At 39.5% G+C, this 18,856-nt stretch overlaps 1 protein-coding gene and 1 non-coding gene across 2 annotated transcripts in view; one reads left to right on the forward strand and one right to left on the reverse strand.

The window, feature by feature from the left end:
- LOC123745004 (XK-related protein 6) overlaps positions 1–17,432 on the reverse strand; it is a 46,500-nt gene extending 29,068 nt beyond the window's left edge. The window contains exons 1-2 of the mRNA XM_045725255.2: positions 17,324–17,432; positions 6,975–7,217 (exon numbers count right to left, since the gene is read on the reverse strand). Coding sequence (XP_045581211.2) covers positions 6,975–7,174 — 200 coding nt within the window. The 5' untranslated portion in view covers positions 7,175–7,217; positions 17,324–17,432. The remainder of the gene's footprint in view (positions 1–6,974; positions 7,218–17,323) is intronic.
- Positions 7,729–7,836, forward strand: LOC123748445 (U6 spliceosomal RNA). Its single transcript, XR_006771774.1, has one exon. It is a non-coding gene; the product is annotated as a U6 spliceosomal RNA (small nuclear RNA).
- Positions 17,433–18,856: the final 1,424 nt, after the last annotated feature.

Here is an 18,856-nt window from a genome sequence, read left to right on the forward strand (position 1 = left end):
GTCTTAAATGAACTCTGACTATTTTCTGATTTCTACTGGACTTTGAGTAATTTAGGTCTTTTACTGGACTCTGACAATATTTGGGTCTAAAATAATCTCTGTCTTATTTCGGTCTTATATGGTCTTTGAAATTATTTGGTCTAAAATAGTCTCTGTCATATTTGGGTCTAAAATAATCTCTGTCAAATTTTGGTAAATTTCAGTCTTCAAATGGGCTCTGTCATACTTTTGGTCTTAAATGAACTCTGAATAATTTTCGGTCTTTTACAGGTGAAATAGCTGTAAATGGATATAAAAACTAAAAGTCACGGCTAAGATGTCTGTTTTCCTTGACAAAACGTCGAAGACAATATTCTCTGAAAATGGTCTTTTTACAGATTTCGGTCATAAACTTGTAAATAAACTTCTAGGATTATGTGAACTCTGAAATATTTTCATATAACTGAACTCTGATTTTTTTTTAATTTTCCCAATAAGAACTGTTAACAAACTTCTACGATCTCTGAAATTATTTTTCTCATAAGAATTCTTTAACTCCAAATGAGTGGTTTTGAAAACAAACAACAATTGACCGTAGAGTTTTTCTCAGTACCCGGCATCTGAAACCTACATCTATGGACAGCACAAAACGTCCACTAGACTGTGCGACACAGTGGTTGCAAGGATCAGGTTGGGTTACCGTTACCTGTGGCAGGTGGCTGCAGGTGACGGGTCTCCCAATCCTGAGCACTCCAGTTGCAAACTCTGTGAGCAGGAACTACGGCATGATCTCCCGCACTACATCACTGAATGCCCAGTTATTAGACCTTTCAGACCAGTTGGCATGAGGTACCTGGAGCTTTGCAATTACTTTATTCACTCTCGTATTCTTGAAGATATCCTCACAGTATACCCAAAATTTGCCAGTGCAGGCTATTAAACACATGACTGTATGACTAACCATCCTGCGAGATGGGGACTTGTATTACCACTGCTACCTTATTCAATCTTGTGTTGTTGATATCCTCAAAATGCATCCGGAGTCTGCCAGTGCAGACCGCTTATCACATGCCTCTGTATGACTAACCATCCTGTGTGATGGGGATTTTATAGCATCACCTAGTTAGCTTTTTTGACACACTGTACTCCACTTCATATAGTCTAGGGTAGCTGCACTAATGCAGATGTACCTCATAACTTAATAAAAAAAAAAAAAAAAAAAAAAAAAATCACGGCGCCTTCCTGGAAGAAGCACACAAACTTGCTTTGCTGAATATTTTATGAGAGAGGGACCAAACTCTCAGGCGGCATTTATTGATCTCCAAACTGCTTTTGATACAGCAAACAGAGAAATAATCCTAGAACAACTAGCCTCTTTTGGAGTTAAGGGAAGACTGTTGACATGGCTCAGGGGTTACCTGAGTAACAGAACCGCCTCAGTCCTTTTCAAGGGGGTCAAAAGTAAACTTTGTGCACCCTTTGAGTTGGGTACACCCCAGGGTGGAGTGCTAAGTCCTACACTGTTCAATGTTCTGATGCACAAATTAACAATTGATATTCCCACACTACCTGACGAAGCCGTCATCTGTTATGCCGATGACATATGCATTGTTGCAAATTCCCAAGCTAGACTGCAAGCTCAACTTGATTCACTCGCTGCTAAAACCATTGAATGTGGTCTTGTTATCTCTATAACTAAATCCAGAATTCTCCATCCCCAAGAGAAAACTCATGTCTCTATAACTTTCAAGGTCAACAACCAGAACATTGAAACGTGTAGGCAGCACAAATACCTTGGAGTTGGTATTAACAGTGACATTGTAAACGATCTACACCGTTAGGTTAAAAGAAAGACTAACACCATTGAAAACACTTAGTAGTAAGAATATTGGTATCAATATTAAATATGCTAGACTATTCTATATGATGTTTGTTAGATCTTTCGTTGATTATAATGCTTTGCACTTAATTAATTTCCCCTCCTCTGTGTTGGACAAACTTGAGGTAGTACAGAATGAAGCCACGAGGATAATTCTTGGTGCCCCAAGATGCACAAGAATCATCAACATGAGGGAAGAACTGAAGCTTCCAACCATACTAGAGAGAATCATGCAAATCAACACTACCTTTTGCCTTAAAGTCATGAGAGACCCTACAGCTCCTGCATTGCTCAGAGACAAACTATTTAGTGCTGTTAACACCCTTTTGACTGGTGCCGACATACCAACTCACTCCTTTTATGATAAATGGCTGAGCAACAATGCTTACAATCTCATTAAACTTAACATTCCTTTTAAGTGCAATCTACCTGTCTCTGATATTCCTCTTTATCTGTACCCCACCATTCAAGTATCATACACACCTGTCACCAAGAAAGATAATGAGAATCTTGCTCTTCTCAAAGCTGTCACACTCGAAACAATTACCTCCTCCATCGAGAATTTAAGATATCATGAGCACTGTGTCTACACCGACGGCTCAGTCCAATCTTCTACTGGACGGACTGCAGCGGCATGTAGGTTTTATAGAAATAATATTTGCACAAAGACTGTCAGTGTCAGGTTAAACAACTGGCTGACCTCCACACAAGCAGAACTAGCAGCATTACAACTAGCTACCAGTACATTAAAAAACATTGGAGGAGGAATAATATTTTGTGATTCAAAGTCTGCTCTTCAAGCAATCAAAAACTTCTCTTGGAAGATCGACAGCAAGAACCTCATACTACCAATTATAAATGACCTAATTGCTGCACAGAGTAAAGAGTTTCGAATCTCCTTTGTATGGATACCTTCACACATAAATATGACCCATCATAATGAGATAGACATTGCAGCCAAATTAGCGTGCAACAAAGATGAAGTTGAATTAGATCTAGGTATCCCCATCTCTGTTGTCAAAACTGTATTGGTCCAAACACTCAGGTCTGATAGGAAAGAAATTACTGACTCCCAACGACTTGAAAGTACTAGTATAAAAAACTATGATTTGTTCAGATCTGAAACCTATATCTATGGGCAGCACAAAACCTCCACCAGACTGTGCGACACAGTGGTTGCAAGGATCAAGTTGGGTTACCATTACCTGTGGCAGGTGGCTGCAGGTGACGGATCTCCCAATCCTGAACACTCCAGGTGCAGTGTTCCTATGAGCAGGAACTGCGGCACGATCTCCGACACTACATCACCGAATGCCCAGTTATTAGACCTTTCAGACCAGTTGGCATGAGGTACCTGGAGCTTTGCAATTACTTTATTCACTCTCGTATTCTTGAAGATATCCTCAGTGTCCCCCAAAATTTGCCAGTGCAGGCTACTAAACATATGGCCTTGGATGACTAATCATCCTGCGAGATGGGGACTTGTATTACCACTGCTACCTTATTCATTCTTGTGTTGATGATATCCTCAAAATGCATCCGGAGTCTGCCAGTGCAGACTGCCTATCACATGCCTCTGTATGACTAACCATCCTGTGTGATGTGGATTTTTTTAGCATCACCTAGTTAGCTTTTTTGACACACTGTACTCCACTTCATATAGTCTAGGGTAGTTGCACTAATGCAGATGTACCTCATGTATTAATAAAAAAAATCACACGGGATTTTTAAAATTAAATGGAAAACCGACACGCTAAACACGATATTTAAAACAAAATATCGTGTTTAGCGTGTCATCCCTACGCACTGTTTCTAGTGCTACCAAATCTCCCAATATATGTACCTAAGCCATTTTACTCTACCATTGTAATCTTTGATATCATCGGATATCATGGTTGTTATATTGAGTGTATATTCTACTGCATTATTCCTTGGAATGATCCTTAAATTGTGCTACAGTAAACCAGTGCATAACCCTGATATTTTATCCTAATGTATCCCAACGTACCTAGAAATCCTTGTTCATTATAGTGTTTTGTTATTATTGTGTATTATTCTAATCTTTATTTTTGTTGACCTGTAAACATTTTTGTCAATCTTACTGTAATTTATCTTCTTAATATTACCTATATTTGTACCTGTAAAGTAAAGCTGTAAAGTACCTATAAACATTTGTGTCAATTCTACTGTAAATTATCTACTTAAAATTATCTGTTAGTTTAAGGACTTGCCCGAAACGTTATGCGTGCTAGTGGCTTTACAAGACTGTAAAATCAACATCATTCTTATGTTCGCTCTTAACCATCAATGCACCTTCTTGTATATAATTAAATAAATAAATAAATAAATAAATAAGTTTAAGGAGGTTTAAGACTCCTCCTTGAGGAGAGCCTAGTTACAGTATGTGAGAGAATGGATGTTGTTGCACAACTAAACAAGTTGTGCAAAAAGTGCATGACGGCAGTTGCATGCGCGAGAAAGCTTAATAGTGCACGGAGTGAGTCTAATTTTGTTAAATCAGTCAAATCAGTCAAATTTTGTTAAATCAAGACTTAAGTTTACCATGTTGGATATCTACAGGAAGCTCGTGTTAACAGGAGGCTAAAGGTATTGCAAGGGCCGTTGCATGCCTAGTCGTTAACTCATGAGAGCGAGGAGAAGATATGTGCTTACACTGGTCATTTTCTGAGAGCAGGCTAGACAGAGGAATGAGATGGTATTCTCATCGACCGGTGGTTATAGGTAGCGAAGGCAAGCCATCCGTCTCAAGGGGATACCAACGGACTAGGCCTCACTTTTGATGTAGCCATGACATAGTCTCATACGACTGGAATGTAAGAATGCCATTGGTCTAAGCACTATGTCTTGTGTCTGACTGGTTAAATCGTATACAGGCCAAGCGTACCCTAAAGGAGCTGCCGAGCCCCAGGCAGTGCCCCTCCAAGTCATTCTGCAACCGACGTCTGTGCTGTGGTGGAGATGAGGAAATCTGTGCTATCGGTCACTGGCAAGATTACCCGCTCAATAGACACTTTATCAAGGAACAACTTGTCACTTGATTAATTGCATTTCACCGCAGAATCCGGTCACGTTATTTATAGATTGATAATGTTTATCGAGTGGACTTAAGGGCAGACAAGTAAACTGATTGTGTCGCCATGTGCTAACCAAGCGGAAGCAACCAGACTGCCAGGGTAATCTGTGAAGATCCAGACCATCAGTGTATTGAGAATATAGGGACTGTTTAAAAGAGTGTTATACATGCACAGACGATAAGTCACAATAACGTGGCTGAAGATATGATGACCAAACCACACACCTGAAGATGAGGAGACGACGACGTGTCGGTCCGTCCTGGACCATCATCAAGTTGATTGTGATTGGGAGCGAGGTTGTTGTTTTAGATTTAGCTGCTCGGGACAAAATGTTCCAAGCAGCACGGGCTATGGTGAGCACGTCGTACTTACCTGGCACAGGAGATGTGCGCCGGGAGCGAGATTGATTAATGAAGATTAAGTCACCCCAGATTGATTAATGAAGATTAAGTCACCCAAGATTGATTAATGAAGATTAAGCCACCCAAGATTGATTAATGAAGATTAAGCCACCCAAGATTGATTAATGAAGATTAAGCCACCCAAGATTGATTGATGAAGATTAAGTCACCCAGGTTGGATACTGGAGATCTGTGGAGGTGCGACTGCACCCTGCGTGACGGGAGATGTCTCCCCAAAGAGCGAGGGAGGCACGGGCATTAAGTAAAGCAAGAGTGAGGTGAGGAGCATGTAACAGGAAGTAATTCCTAGAAGGTAAGAGCAAGGCGAAAGGTAAGAATAACAAGAAAGGTACGGATGGGATGGGTGTAACAATGGGGTGAAGGGAGAATGGGAACGTAAGAATAAGAGGAAAAATTAATCAACAGTGATTAATTGCCTGATTTGCATAAGAAACAAGTGATGATTATTAATTCAAATGTTGTCAGTGTTGATTATTTTCTGTCATTCGATCATTGTTGCACTTGCCACTGCAAGTGTCGAGTGCAGTTGAGTCAGAGTGTTCACTAGTGTCCAGTTAGATCAAATTTTGTTCATGTTCATGCAAGAGGGAAGAGACTAAGGTCGCGTACATGCCAGCCCGAGTAAAGGGAGTGAGTCCTGCTGCGTATGGTATTGTTTAGCTGTTGAATGACACTTTAGATTAACATGATGTAACGTCATATTATAGCGTATTAATGAGTAAGTTAAATGAATACATTCATTTTGCGGCACAAGTGTCTTTCTGGTATTCCTTTTCTGAGTACTGCCCTGTTATTTTGCTCTGCTATTAATTATTGTTACTTCATTTTTGTCAAGGGCTGTGTAGATTATATTAAGCATAAATAATGGCATCATCGGTACTCTTCTGGGAACGGAAGCCAAACTGGCAGGGACTTAATATGTCGAGTTTTACAAATTAGGAATAGAGCTCTTTGTAAATAATTTTTTCAAATATTTTTGAAACTATAGGTAAATTTGATATTGGTCTGTAATTGTTTATGCCAGCCGTATCGCCTCCTTTATGAACTGGTGTTACTCTTGTTTTTTTAAGATTATCAGGAAAAGTATGACACTCTAGAGTTTTGTTACGTATCAGAGCTATGGGTGGTGCAAGAGCAGGAGCAGCACTCTTATATACCATAGATGGTATTTCACTAATGTTCTCAGCTTTGGTTTCAAGTGATTGAATTATGGATACAATCCATAATGAATTATGGATATATGGATATAATCTTCAGCTAAGATACAATGGACTTCGGCTGTTACTCTCGCATATCTTCTGTCAGTTAACCTCTTGTGGAGTGACCACCACCGGTGTTGGTTCTGTTGATTGCATTCCCGGATTGTTGCAGTATCAAAATAAATACCCCTCACACATTAATTTAGTTTCACTTCTGTAGTAAATAGATACCTGGGAGTTTGTGAACTATTGTGGGTTGTATTCTGGAGAAAGTCAGTCAGTGACTTAGTGTGAACCTAGATAGGCCTACAGAGCTGACGTGAACTTACCTTTACATGTGTCAAATCGTAATTCAGAAAGAAATAATAACTTCGACTACTGGAGCTTCTGATGGACTTACTTCATAAATATCCTGAAGCAGGTGGAGCAGGGGGGGCCAAACAAGCCGCAGCAACACGGGACTCGCTGGTCCTCCTGGAGGGACTCTGGGTCCCTGGCCGCCACCTCACTACTACGCTGGCTCCTCCTACCCCACGCCTCCGTCATGGCCGGGACCGCCGCCTCGCCTCTAAGTTGGCTTCTCTCTCCCGCCTCTGTCATGGCTCAGCCAAGCCCCGCGTCAAGCAGTCTCCACGGTACTCGCCTTAATAAAGATAAATTATGACCATTGAATTACCATGATTACTAAGATTCCTTAAAATATAATCAGCAAATATAGTGTTCAAAGAGCCGCTAACAAGAGCCTCAGAGCCGCTAACACTAGTGGCCTCGACGAGAACAGGAAGCCGGTGGCTTGTCGAAGGTTCCCCCCATTTGCCTTGATCTTTTATAGCTCTACTTTAAAAGTTAACATAGTTTTGGAATTTACGGCGACGGCGGGTAAGCGGTTCCATGTGTTAATAACCCTGTGGGTGAAAAAGCATCTTCTGTTCACAGTCCGACATTGTAGCTTGTTGAACCGTTGCTCCTTGTTTGTGTTACATCCGACCTTTGAAAGAAATGTTCCGGATCAACATCCTCCAAATTGTTCAGTATTTTAAAAGTTTCAATGAGATCCGCCATGTCATGCCAGGTTTGTAGTGTTGTTAGCCCTGTGGCTAACTTTTATGATTAAAAGTTTATGATAAAGTGTACTCGCTTCGGCAGTACATATAATATAAATAATAGTACATATAGACCAATAAATTGGAACGATACAGAGAAGATTAGCATGGCCTCTGCGCAAGGATGGCACGCAAAATCGTAAAGCGTTCCACATTTGTGGAACGCTTTACGATTGATCAACCTGATCAATCGTAAAGCGATCAACCTGATCAACCAGGCTGTTATTCATACGTCAGGGCTGCGAGCAGCCGCGTCAAACAGCCTGGTTGACCAGTCCAGCAACGAGGAGGGCTGGTCGACGACCAGGCCGCGAGGACGTTAAGCCCCGGAAACACTTCAAGGTAAGGTGGCCCTCATCCGTTCCTCATACGTGAGTTGACTTAGCTCTGAAAAGATTTTTGTTACCCGGTGTTGCACTTCCTCCAGAGCAGCTGTGTCCTTCTGAAGATGATGTCTCCATACTTGGATACAGTAATCCAAATGGGGGCGCACCAGTGATTTATACAATTGAATCACTGCCTTCTTTTCCTTAAGGTCAAAGGTACGCTTGATTAATCCAAGTGTCTGTTATGCTTTTTTGGCTGCTGCCCCTACCTGCTGTGCAATTTTCACTGAGTGGTGAATTTTGACTGGAAGGTCCTTTTCTTCACCAATCTGCTGTAATGTAATGTTAGTAATTTGGTAGTTGTGGCATGGATTATTATGCCCCACATGCAGGGGCTTGCATTTGTCGATATTCAAAAGCATTTGCCAGTAATCTGACCATTTGTGGAATTCAAGTAGATCTCTTTGTAAGTTCAAGTTCAAGTATATTTATTGAGACAAGAAAAAAAATACATCTCAAAGGGATAGAGTAGCTTAGGCTATTTCTACCCCCCCCCCCCCTCTTTGTAAGGCTTCAACATTATTATCATTTCCCACTTTACCATAAATCTTGTCATCTGCAAATGTGATGATGTGCTTTGTAATATTTTCATCTATGTCATTGATTTATATGACAAAAAAGGGTTGACCCCAAAATGGACCCCTGTGGTACCCCACTTACCACATTTCTTCAGTCAGATTCATTCTCATTTAGCACGACTTTGTTTTCTTTTTTTATCCATTGTTTTATCCATTCTAGTATTCTTCCATTTATTCCAGGTGTCTGTAATTTCCTTGCCAGTCTTTCATGTGGTACCTTATCAAATGCTTTAGCAAAATCCATATATACTACATCAACCGGAAGTCCTTTGTCTGAGAATGCCATTCTCAAAGAATGGCAGAATAGCAGATTCTCAAAGAATCTGCCATTATATAATATATAAAATATAGGTTAATGTTGATCGCTAGTAACGAGCGATTGTGGGTTTCCAGGCGCTTGATCAAAGGAATGTGTTGGTTGAGTTCATTAACCTGTAGCAAGTATATTATGTCAGTAATATACTTGCTCCATATTCTCATTAGCTTATGTGCAGATAATGTAAGTCTTTCAAGTCTTTGTAATATCTTTCATAGACAACTGGGAACACTTTTATGGAAGAAGTGAAATGTATGCTCGTGATGGGGTGCATCTATCGAGGGCTGGGGTTGTTGCTGTTGCGAACTCGTTGGAACCAATGGTTAGAGGCATTTGTTTGGGTTTAAACTGTTAGTAGATAGTGGTATGGGAATTGATAGGGAGGAAGGAGGTAATAAAAGTATGTGTTTGTTGGAGAAACAAATTGGCAAAATGATCAGGGAAAGAGAAGGGTCTCAAAATAACAATTCACTTAGGGTATATTACACTAACAGTAGAAGTCTAAGAAACACAATAAACGAGTTAAATGCTTTTGTCTGTACAGAAAAAATAGATATTATTGCACTTACCGAAACGTGGATGAATGTAGAAAATAGAGAACTATTAGCTGAATATCAAATAAATGGATTTAAACTATTTTACACAGATAGATATATTTTTCTATCTAGTTTGATTTTATGGACTGGGTAGCTAGCTTGACGGGAATTTTTCTCTGGTTTTGTCCTGATGGATTCTTTTTGCCTACTCTGTAGGCAGCAATACCTTGTCACCTAGCCCGCACTAGGTGACAAGGGGGTTAATTATGTAGAGTCATTGAGAGGGATAATAAGGTGAGACAAACCACATTGGGAGAGGAAAGTGTTGAGGTTATCCTCATTAGCAATTGTAAACATGTTACCTGCAGAAGTCTTTCTCACTTTTATCATGCCATCTCTAACGAAGCACTGATGAATCGCATCTGGGTTTTGATTACGGATTTGACGAAGGAGGTGGAGGAGTTTCTGTCTTTTTCTAGTCAAGCACTCGTTGATGATAATCCCCTTTCATTAGGATACAGCTGTCCGGACAAGATTAGATTTTATTGACTGGGTAGCTAGCTTGACGCGAATTTTTCTCTGGTTTTGTCCTGGTGGATTCTTTTTGCCTACTCTGTAGGCAGCAATTATGTCCGGTTTGTCGAGACTATAACGCAATTCGTCTTTTATGAGAGCATGTACTATATCAATACACTTCTCACCTTCACTTTCAACAGGAATGGATTGAGCCGCGACAACAACAGTCAAGCAGCTTTTGCTGGTCTTGTTCGTCCTGGGAGACAGAATGTTGAGCGGTTAGAGTACTGATACATACATTCATTTTGTTGAGAGCTTCCTCTTGTTTTTTGATGGATTCATTACTATTCAGCCGCGTATTTTCCTCGCGGAGATCATTTAAGTCATGTTGCAGCTGTTGTAGGCTAGCTTGACAAGCTCTAACATCCTCGCGGAGAAGGGTTATTTCTTGTTGCTGTTTATGAAGGTTCGCACGGTTTGCTAGATCCTCAGTTTGGAGGCTCTGAATGATCGTAGTTTGAACCTCAATGACTTAACACAGCTTTTTGAACCACTGATTCTCGGCCCAATATGGAAAATCCCAGGAGGGACCAGCAGCACGCTTGAATTGCGAGAAGTAGGATTCTAGCGAGGAAGTTGGAGATGATTGAGAGGACACAGCCCCCTGGCTTAGTGGTGGAGTAGAGGGGACAGCAGCTCCGGACCCCAGAGCTTCCAGAGGACGAAACACGATGGTTGTCAGTGTTGATCGGGATGGATACCTTGTTTGGAGATCTGTTGTTCCTTTTCCCTTGCACAGCCTTGTTTTTTTAAAGACATGGTTGGTTGAGAATGGTCTGGGGTATATGTTGTGGCTGAAACTTGCGTCAGGCAGCGCGGAGGCAGGCAGCAGGCACTCGTACTCGCACAGAAGATTGTTTTGAATTTTGATTGAGATGGAATGAGTTGATTGGGTTGGTTACTTTCGATGTGTTATGACATGTTTGAACTCCATGTACTTAGCTGCCTGTAGGTGGTGTTCTACGTCATCTGGGGGTAGTTTGAGGGCTGTAAAACAGCTTAGAGTGAAGAGTGCAGCGAGCACTGGTCTGAGTGTGGTCGCCGCCCACCCAAAAGAAAATTGACCCACATGGTCAAGAGAATTGCAACCTGGGGTGCTACAGCACCCACTAGGATTCCCGAGGCTTCCACTAAAGTCGAACCAGGGTTTCACACAATTCCCCCCCCCCCCCATGCACTCTGGCTCTGTCGCCCAGTAATTCTACCTTCTCTCTAACCTATTTATTTATTTACTTATTTATTTATTTATTTATTTATTTATTTATTTATTTATTTATTTATTTATTTATTTATTTATTTATTTATTTATTTATTTATTTATTTATGCAAGAAGGTACATTGGGTTTATGAGAGTACATAGCACTGACGTATTTATATTCTTGTAAAGCCACTAACACGCATAGCGTTTCGGGCAGGTCCTTAATCTAACAGATAATTTTATGTATGTAATTTCTTTCAAAATTGAAAAATGTTAACAGGTACAATGGGTAACAGGTAAAAATGGGGAGCCTGTGGCTGAGTGGTCAGCGCTACGGATTCGTAGTCCTGTGAACCAGGGATCGATTCCCGGCGATGGCGGAAACAAATGGGCAGAGTTTCTTTCACCCTGATGCCCCTGTCACCTAGCAGTAAATAGGTGTATAGGAGTTAGACAGCTGCTACGGGCTGCTTCCTCGGGGCGTGTAACAAAAAGGAGGTCTGGTCGAGGTCTGGGCCCAAGAAAGCTAAGCCCCGAAATCATCTCAAGATAACTACAAGATACATTGTAAGAAAATTTGAAGAAAATTTGTAGGTACATTATAGTAAAATTTGAGGATTAACAACAGCTATATTGTAGCCTAATTTGAGGACTATTTCTAGGCACATTGTAGTAAAATTTGCGTTCAACATACCGACCATGATATAAGATAACAGCAGTGATTATAATGGCGAAGTTGTATGGCTTAGGCACATATAATGTGGGAGTGGGTAGCACAAGATACAGTGCGAGTTTCAAGCTTTAGGTAGGAAACTATTAGGATGAAATTTGGTACTTTTTCGTTTTACTTTTGAATAAGGCATAGGTTGGACAGCTTTTTAATTCGTTAGGGAGTGAGTTTCATAGACCAGGTCCCTTTATTTGCATAGTGTTTACACAGATTTAGTTTGACTCTGGGATATCAGATATTTTTATTTTTAGTGTAGTGATTATGGGTTCCATTACATCTGTCAAGGAAGAGTTTCACATTAGAATTTGCATTTAGGAACAAGGTTTTGTACATGTAAATGACACAAGAGAATTTATGGAGTGAGTGTATGTTTAGCTTGTTTAGGGATTTAAACAGAGGAGCTGTGTGTTGTCTGAAAGCAGAGTTTGTTATTGTTCTGGTAGAAGATTTTTGCTGGGTGATGATGGTCTTGAGGTAGTTTACAGTGGTAGAACCCCATGCACAGATACCATATGTAAGATAAGGATAGATTAGCGCGTAGTATAATGAGAGGAGAGCAGAGTTTGGAACATAATATCTGATTTTAGAAAGTATACCAACTGTTTTTTAGACTTTCTTGGTTATGTATTGTATGTGGGTGCTGAAGTTGAGTCTCTTGCCTATGTAGAGGCCAAGGAACTTTTCATCATTTTTATTGCTGATGTTAACATTGTCTGAAGCTGAATTGCATTTGATTATTTACGTCCAAATAAAATGTTGTTGCTATTTTCTATATTTAGTGTGAGTTTGTTGGCTGACATTCATTAGTGGACTTTTTAATTCGTATTTACAACATTATTTAGTGTGTGTGTGTGTTGGGGTCTGAGTAGATGAGGGGTAGTATCGTCAGCAAATAATATAGGTTTAAGAATGTTAGAGACATTAGGCAGATCATTGATATATATAAGAAATAGGAGAGGTCCTAGGATGCTGCCCTATGGCACTCCTACATTTAATGGGTTAATGGTGGAGTGGGGGAGATTATATCATTGATGGCTACATATTGGTGTCTGTCACTAAGACAGGGTCGAATATAGTTCAGGGCAAGGCCTCGGATTCCATAATGGTGAAGTTTGAGAAAGAGGTAGTTATGGTTAACAGTATCCAAGGCCTTTCTCAGATCAGTGAAGAGTTCAATTGGGAACTTATTTGTGTCAGGGGCTGTGTTGATTATATCAAGCAAAATAATTGCATCGTTGGTACACTTTTGGGGTGGAAGCCATACTTACAGGGACTTAGTATGTTGAATTTTACGAGGTAGGAGTAGAGCTGTTTATAAATATTTTTTCAATTTTTTTTTATAATATAGGAAAATTTGATATTGGTTTGTAATTGTTTATGTCTGCAGGATTGGCTCCTTAATGAGCTGGCGTTACTCGTGTTTTGTTAAGGATATCAGGGAAGGTATGACACTCTAGACATTTGTTGAACAGCAAAGCTATGGGTGGTGCAAAGGTTTGAGAGTCACTCTTGTATACCATAGATGGTATTTCACTAATGTCTCCAGCTTTGGTTTTTAGCGAATGAATGATGGACATAACATCTGTCGGCTGACTGATAAATGAGAAGAGAATTTGGATAGCTGCCTGAAAGATATGTAGTAACATGTATCTGGGTCTGTAGGATTTTTCTGGCAAGGTTAACACCAACTGATGAAAAGAAGCTATTCAATTCAGTTACCGTTTCTAAATCTGTTGCAGGTGTACAACCATCCTTGGAGAGTTTTATCTGGTTACGTGAATGTTATTTAGATCCTAGGATGTTAGAGATGGTTCTCCATGTGGTTTTCATGTTGCCATTTGCTTCTTTGAATCTACTCTCATAATAGGAAAGTTTTGCTCCTCTTATTATAGTGGTAAGCATTGATGAGCATCTTTTAACTACTTCTTTTGCAACAAGGTCAATCCTAAGTTTTTTCATATTCATATTTCTTGTTGATCACTTTGAATATGCCATTTGTGAGCCAGGGGTTGTTTAATCTTTTGGCAGTTACTTGCTTGGTGAGGAGAGGACAATGAGTGTTGTAGAGGCTTAGAATTTTGGAAAAGAGGATGTTAGCTAATGAATATCCTGTGCATTATTGAATTCAAATTCCCGGTTTATATTGTGAAGTGCATTTGTGAGATTGCCAACTGTTGCTTCACTGTGTAGCCTGAAGGAAAGTTTCTTGTTAGCTGGTGGTGTTATGGCCATGTTCACTACAAGGAAGGTAGGATAGTGGTCAGTTGTTCTGTCAGTGATTATACCTGATGTAAGGGAACCTGTTATGTTAGTCCATAAGTGATCCAAGGTAGTAGCAGATGTTTGAGTGATTCAGGTGGGCTTGGTGCTTGTGGGGGATTAGCATACAGGAGTTCATGCTGATTAGGAAATAATCGACTTGAGAGGGTTATTTTGTTGCCCTAGGTCAATATTGAAGTCACCTTCTAGAATGATGTGATTTTTGTTTAGCTTGTTGTTTATGATAAGATTCCTTAGGTTATCTGAGAATGCAGTTATTAATATATTAGTATTGTGAAATCTATAGATAGCTCCAATAGTCAAGGAGGATTTAAGGGATTTAATCGAGAATTGAACTAAGGTATATTCACAGTAGTCGTCTCTATCACTAATGACACTATTGCAAATGAAGGTATTTTGGTAACAGATAGCTTTGCCACCGTTTTTATTTGGCCTACAGTTGTGAATGGCTTTATAACCAGTTAAGTTGTAAAGTTGGGTATGGTCTTTACTTAGCTATGTTTCTGTGAAAGTAATGAACGACAGTTTGGTTCCTAGTGCTGTGAGTATTTGTTAGTACCTAGTGCATTTATATCATCAAAATGTTTACCAAGTGAGTTGATATTTTGGTTGAAAATTGAGAGGCAAGTGTTATTTTTTTTTATTTTATTTTTTTTTTTGCAAGGTTTGCTGTTATTTTTTTATTTTTTTTTTTTTGCAAGGTTTGCTGTGTAATACCTGCAGTAGTGATGATCATTATGCTGGTTATTTATGTTAACGTATCAAACATTGATACGTTAACATTGTTGATGTTACGTTTTATGCCCGAAACGCTTTGCGTAATAGTGGCTTTAGGCATTGTATGTACTAGCCCTAACTATAAATCCATCACTCTTTGTAAAATCTCTTGTATGTATGTACCTTACCTAAATAAACATTTGATTTGATTTGATTTGATTTGATATGATTTGATTTGATTATCAACATGTTAACATTGTCTATCTGTAGCTAGTTGTCTATCATTGTTCTCTAGTTCCAACATTCCATGCACATCGTCACATCAATATTGGGCTCGAGACCGACCACAAGTAAAGTTTCTAAATTAAACAACTGACATATATGGAGAGCTAGTGTCACATTAGATACGTTTATTTTCCACACCGCCCCCCATCCAGTGGGTAGCGGTGGATAGATTACAATTACTTAGTTATTACCTACAGTTAGCAAACTGGGGATATTTGGCCAAGACTTCTGGTAACAGATCATTTTCAATTAAATATTTACATATCTCTGCGACATTTGTTACAGAATTGTTTCTGAATTCACGTATCTTTTCGCACTCCGATCAACCCGTCCTCTTAAAATAACGTCGCTTTTCGCTCGTATGCGCGCTATGGCCAAAATTGGATGTAATTTGAAATGAAATCGGCTCACGAAAGTGACATACTGTCCCGTTTTCTGTTTGAGTCGTCTGGCTTACTCTGTTAGGTTAGGAAAGGAAACTTTCAATTAACGGTTGGATCATATAGTGACGGAGGGTGTGCAAATAATTTTGTTGACAGTTTACATAAGCCGATCAGTAGTAACATCTAGAAGTTTGCTTATTTTATTGGATGATCCAAAGATGTGTGGCTCCTCTTGCATGATAGTGTGATGATAGATGGAATTACTTGGCCCCAATAGCACTCGGTACCCTTACTCAAATCTCTGAATATGTTAGATATGAAGTCACTGCACATCCTCTCATGTGTACTCTATATATTTAAAACTCTGATTTGCAATGTCAATCCTGATCTTAAAAGATTCTTAGAAGGTTGTAACAGAACCCATGGGCACCACACCAGAAACAAATACCTATTTGATATTCCAAGAGAACGACTTAATCAAACTAGAAATGCTCTACAAATCAAGGGACCCAGAATGTGGAATAACCTTCCCAATCATGTCAAAGGCTGTACCTCTCTCAACCAGTTTAAGAGCAATTTATATTCTAAGCTCAATTACTATTAAGTTTTAGTCTAAGTGTTTTTTCCCCACCTCACCTTGCCCGAAACGCTATGCGTACTAGTGGCTTTAGGTATTGTATGTACTAGCTCTATCTATAAATCCAACATTATGTTCGTAACTAATCCTCTATGTATGTACTTTTACCTGAATAAACATTTGATTTGATTTTATTTGACTTGTGTCGATTTCACTTTGCCTCAGATCTACAAGATTTTTTTGAAAGTTCTTGGTGTACTACTGCTCTCAGACTGCTTATTGACAATCCAAGGTTATTCTCAACGTCTCCTTTAAAGGCAGATTCGTTGGCTAACTCATCAGCTCTATCATGCATTCGGAGGCCAACATGAGATGGAGTCCACATAAAATGGACTCTGTTACCATCATTAATAATTTTGTTGTATTTGTGTCTAGCTTCAGACACGAGCATGTTACAGTTATGTCTTAAAGAGTTGCGAGTAATTCAGGATGATAAAGAGTCACTTACAATTAATGTATCAAGTTTGGAGACTTGTACACATTTCAGTGCAAGAAGCAAGACAAATAATTCGGTCTGAAGGGTAGAGGCCCAGTTGTTTATAAGGACTCGCCACTCAAAATATAAGCCATCGCCCATTGTCAGAACAACTGCACTTCCAGCTGCACCCGTGAGGCGGTGAAGGGAACATCAGCCTTGTAACTTGATCACAAATTTCAGGCAAATTAAAGGCGTTCGAAATTTGTTCACCATCAACTTTTATTGAGAACATATTGGACTCGTAATGGTCAGCCCTTTATTGGTGAACGTCCACCGTCCGCCACCATCCACACGATGTGTATATGGGATCAGTAACATACTAATTAAAATTATCATTACAAATACTTAATCAAAGACAATAACAATAACATAAGCAGCGACGGCCAAGTGATATATTGTCAAGTAGAGACACACCCGCCCACCACAATGTAAATATTGACCAATACTTATCACAATGTCTACGCAGGCACGCAATAACACCCCAGAAGTTCAATACACTGTTCGTAGTCGTCATTCTCAGGGATGTTATTGTTAAAGGGTATTTACCTGTGTACGCTGAGAGAGGTAGGAGAGCAGAGGGACGGGGAGCCGCGCACAGTCCTGCTAGGCCGGAGCCACACTGGCGCTGCTCCCTCCACCACCCCGCACTGTAAACACCTCCACCTCTTATGCTAACATCCTACACTTTTAACTTTCTCTTTTACTCCTCTACTAACTCTCAAATGTTTACCTTAGTTAATTTGGCCACAACGTTACTTGTTAACATAGTCTACCCTTGTTCATATGGCCACAACCTCACAGTGTTAACATAATCTACCCTTGTTCATATGCCCACAACCTCACCTTGTTAATTAATATAGTCTACCCTTGTTCATATGCCCACAACCTCACAGTGTTAACATAGTCTACCCTTGTTCATATGCCCACAACCTCACAGTGTTAACATAGTCTACCCTTGTTCATTTGGTCACAACCTCACCTTGCTAACATTGTCTTTGTTCATATTGGCCACAACTTCTCCATGTAAACGTAGTCTACGTTTGTTAGTATGGCCATAACCTCTCCTTGTAAACATAATCTAAATAAGATAAGATAAGATAAGATATTTATTCAGGTAAAGGTACATACATTGAAAATGAGTTACAAACATAATGTCGGATTAATAGATAGAGCTAGTACATGCAATGCCTAAAGCCACTAATACGCATAGCGTTTCGGGCAAGGTGTGGGGGGAAAAAACTTAGACTAAAACTTAATACTAATTGAGATCAAAAGCATAAATAGAAATTGTGAACAGGAAAAGAATAAAAAGAGAATAATAATAATTACATGTAGGATAGAACAGCAGAAAATGCAAAAGAACAGTAGAAGGAATTTTAACTAAATAAACAAAAGATTAAAATTTCCTTTAAGTTTATACATGGCAGATATCAGCAGTTAAACAAGTTGGTCAATAATCAATACTGTATGAATAGCAAAACATGGGTTGACATTTAGGAGGTAAGGTAGGTTACAGGGAGTTTATTAGGTAATACTTAATGTTTTTTCTTAAACTGGTTGAGAGAGGTACAGCCTTTGACGTGATTGAGAAGGTCATTCCACATTATGGGTCCCTTAATTTGTAGAGCATTTCTAGTTTGGTTAAAACGCACTCTTGGAATATCAAATGGGTATTTGTTTCTGATGTGGTGCCCATGGGTTCTGTTACAACCTTCTAGGAAGTATGTAAGGTTAGGATTGGCATTACAGTTCAGAGTTTTAAACATATATACAGTACACTTGAGAGGCTGTGCAGTGACTTAATGTCTAACATATTCATAGATTTAGTAAGGGTGCCGAATGCTGTCTGGGGCCAGAGTTTGTTATTGTTCTAATAGCAGATTTGTATTGAGTAATTAGAGGACGTAGATGATTTTGGGTAGCAGAACCCTAAGCACAAATACCAAAATTGAAATAAGGATAGATGAGAGAGTAATAGAGCGTCACCAGGGCAGGGCGAGGTACATAATAACTGATCTTAGAAAGAATGCCAACAGTTTTATAAACCTTTTGTGCTATGTGTTGAATGTGGCCCTGGAA

The sequence above is a fragment of the Procambarus clarkii genome, chromosome 10 (assembly GCF_040958095.1).
Source record: "Procambarus clarkii isolate CNS0578487 chromosome 10, FALCON_Pclarkii_2.0, whole genome shotgun sequence".
Classification (NCBI taxonomy): Eukaryota; Metazoa; Arthropoda; class Malacostraca; order Decapoda; family Cambaridae; genus Procambarus; species Procambarus clarkii.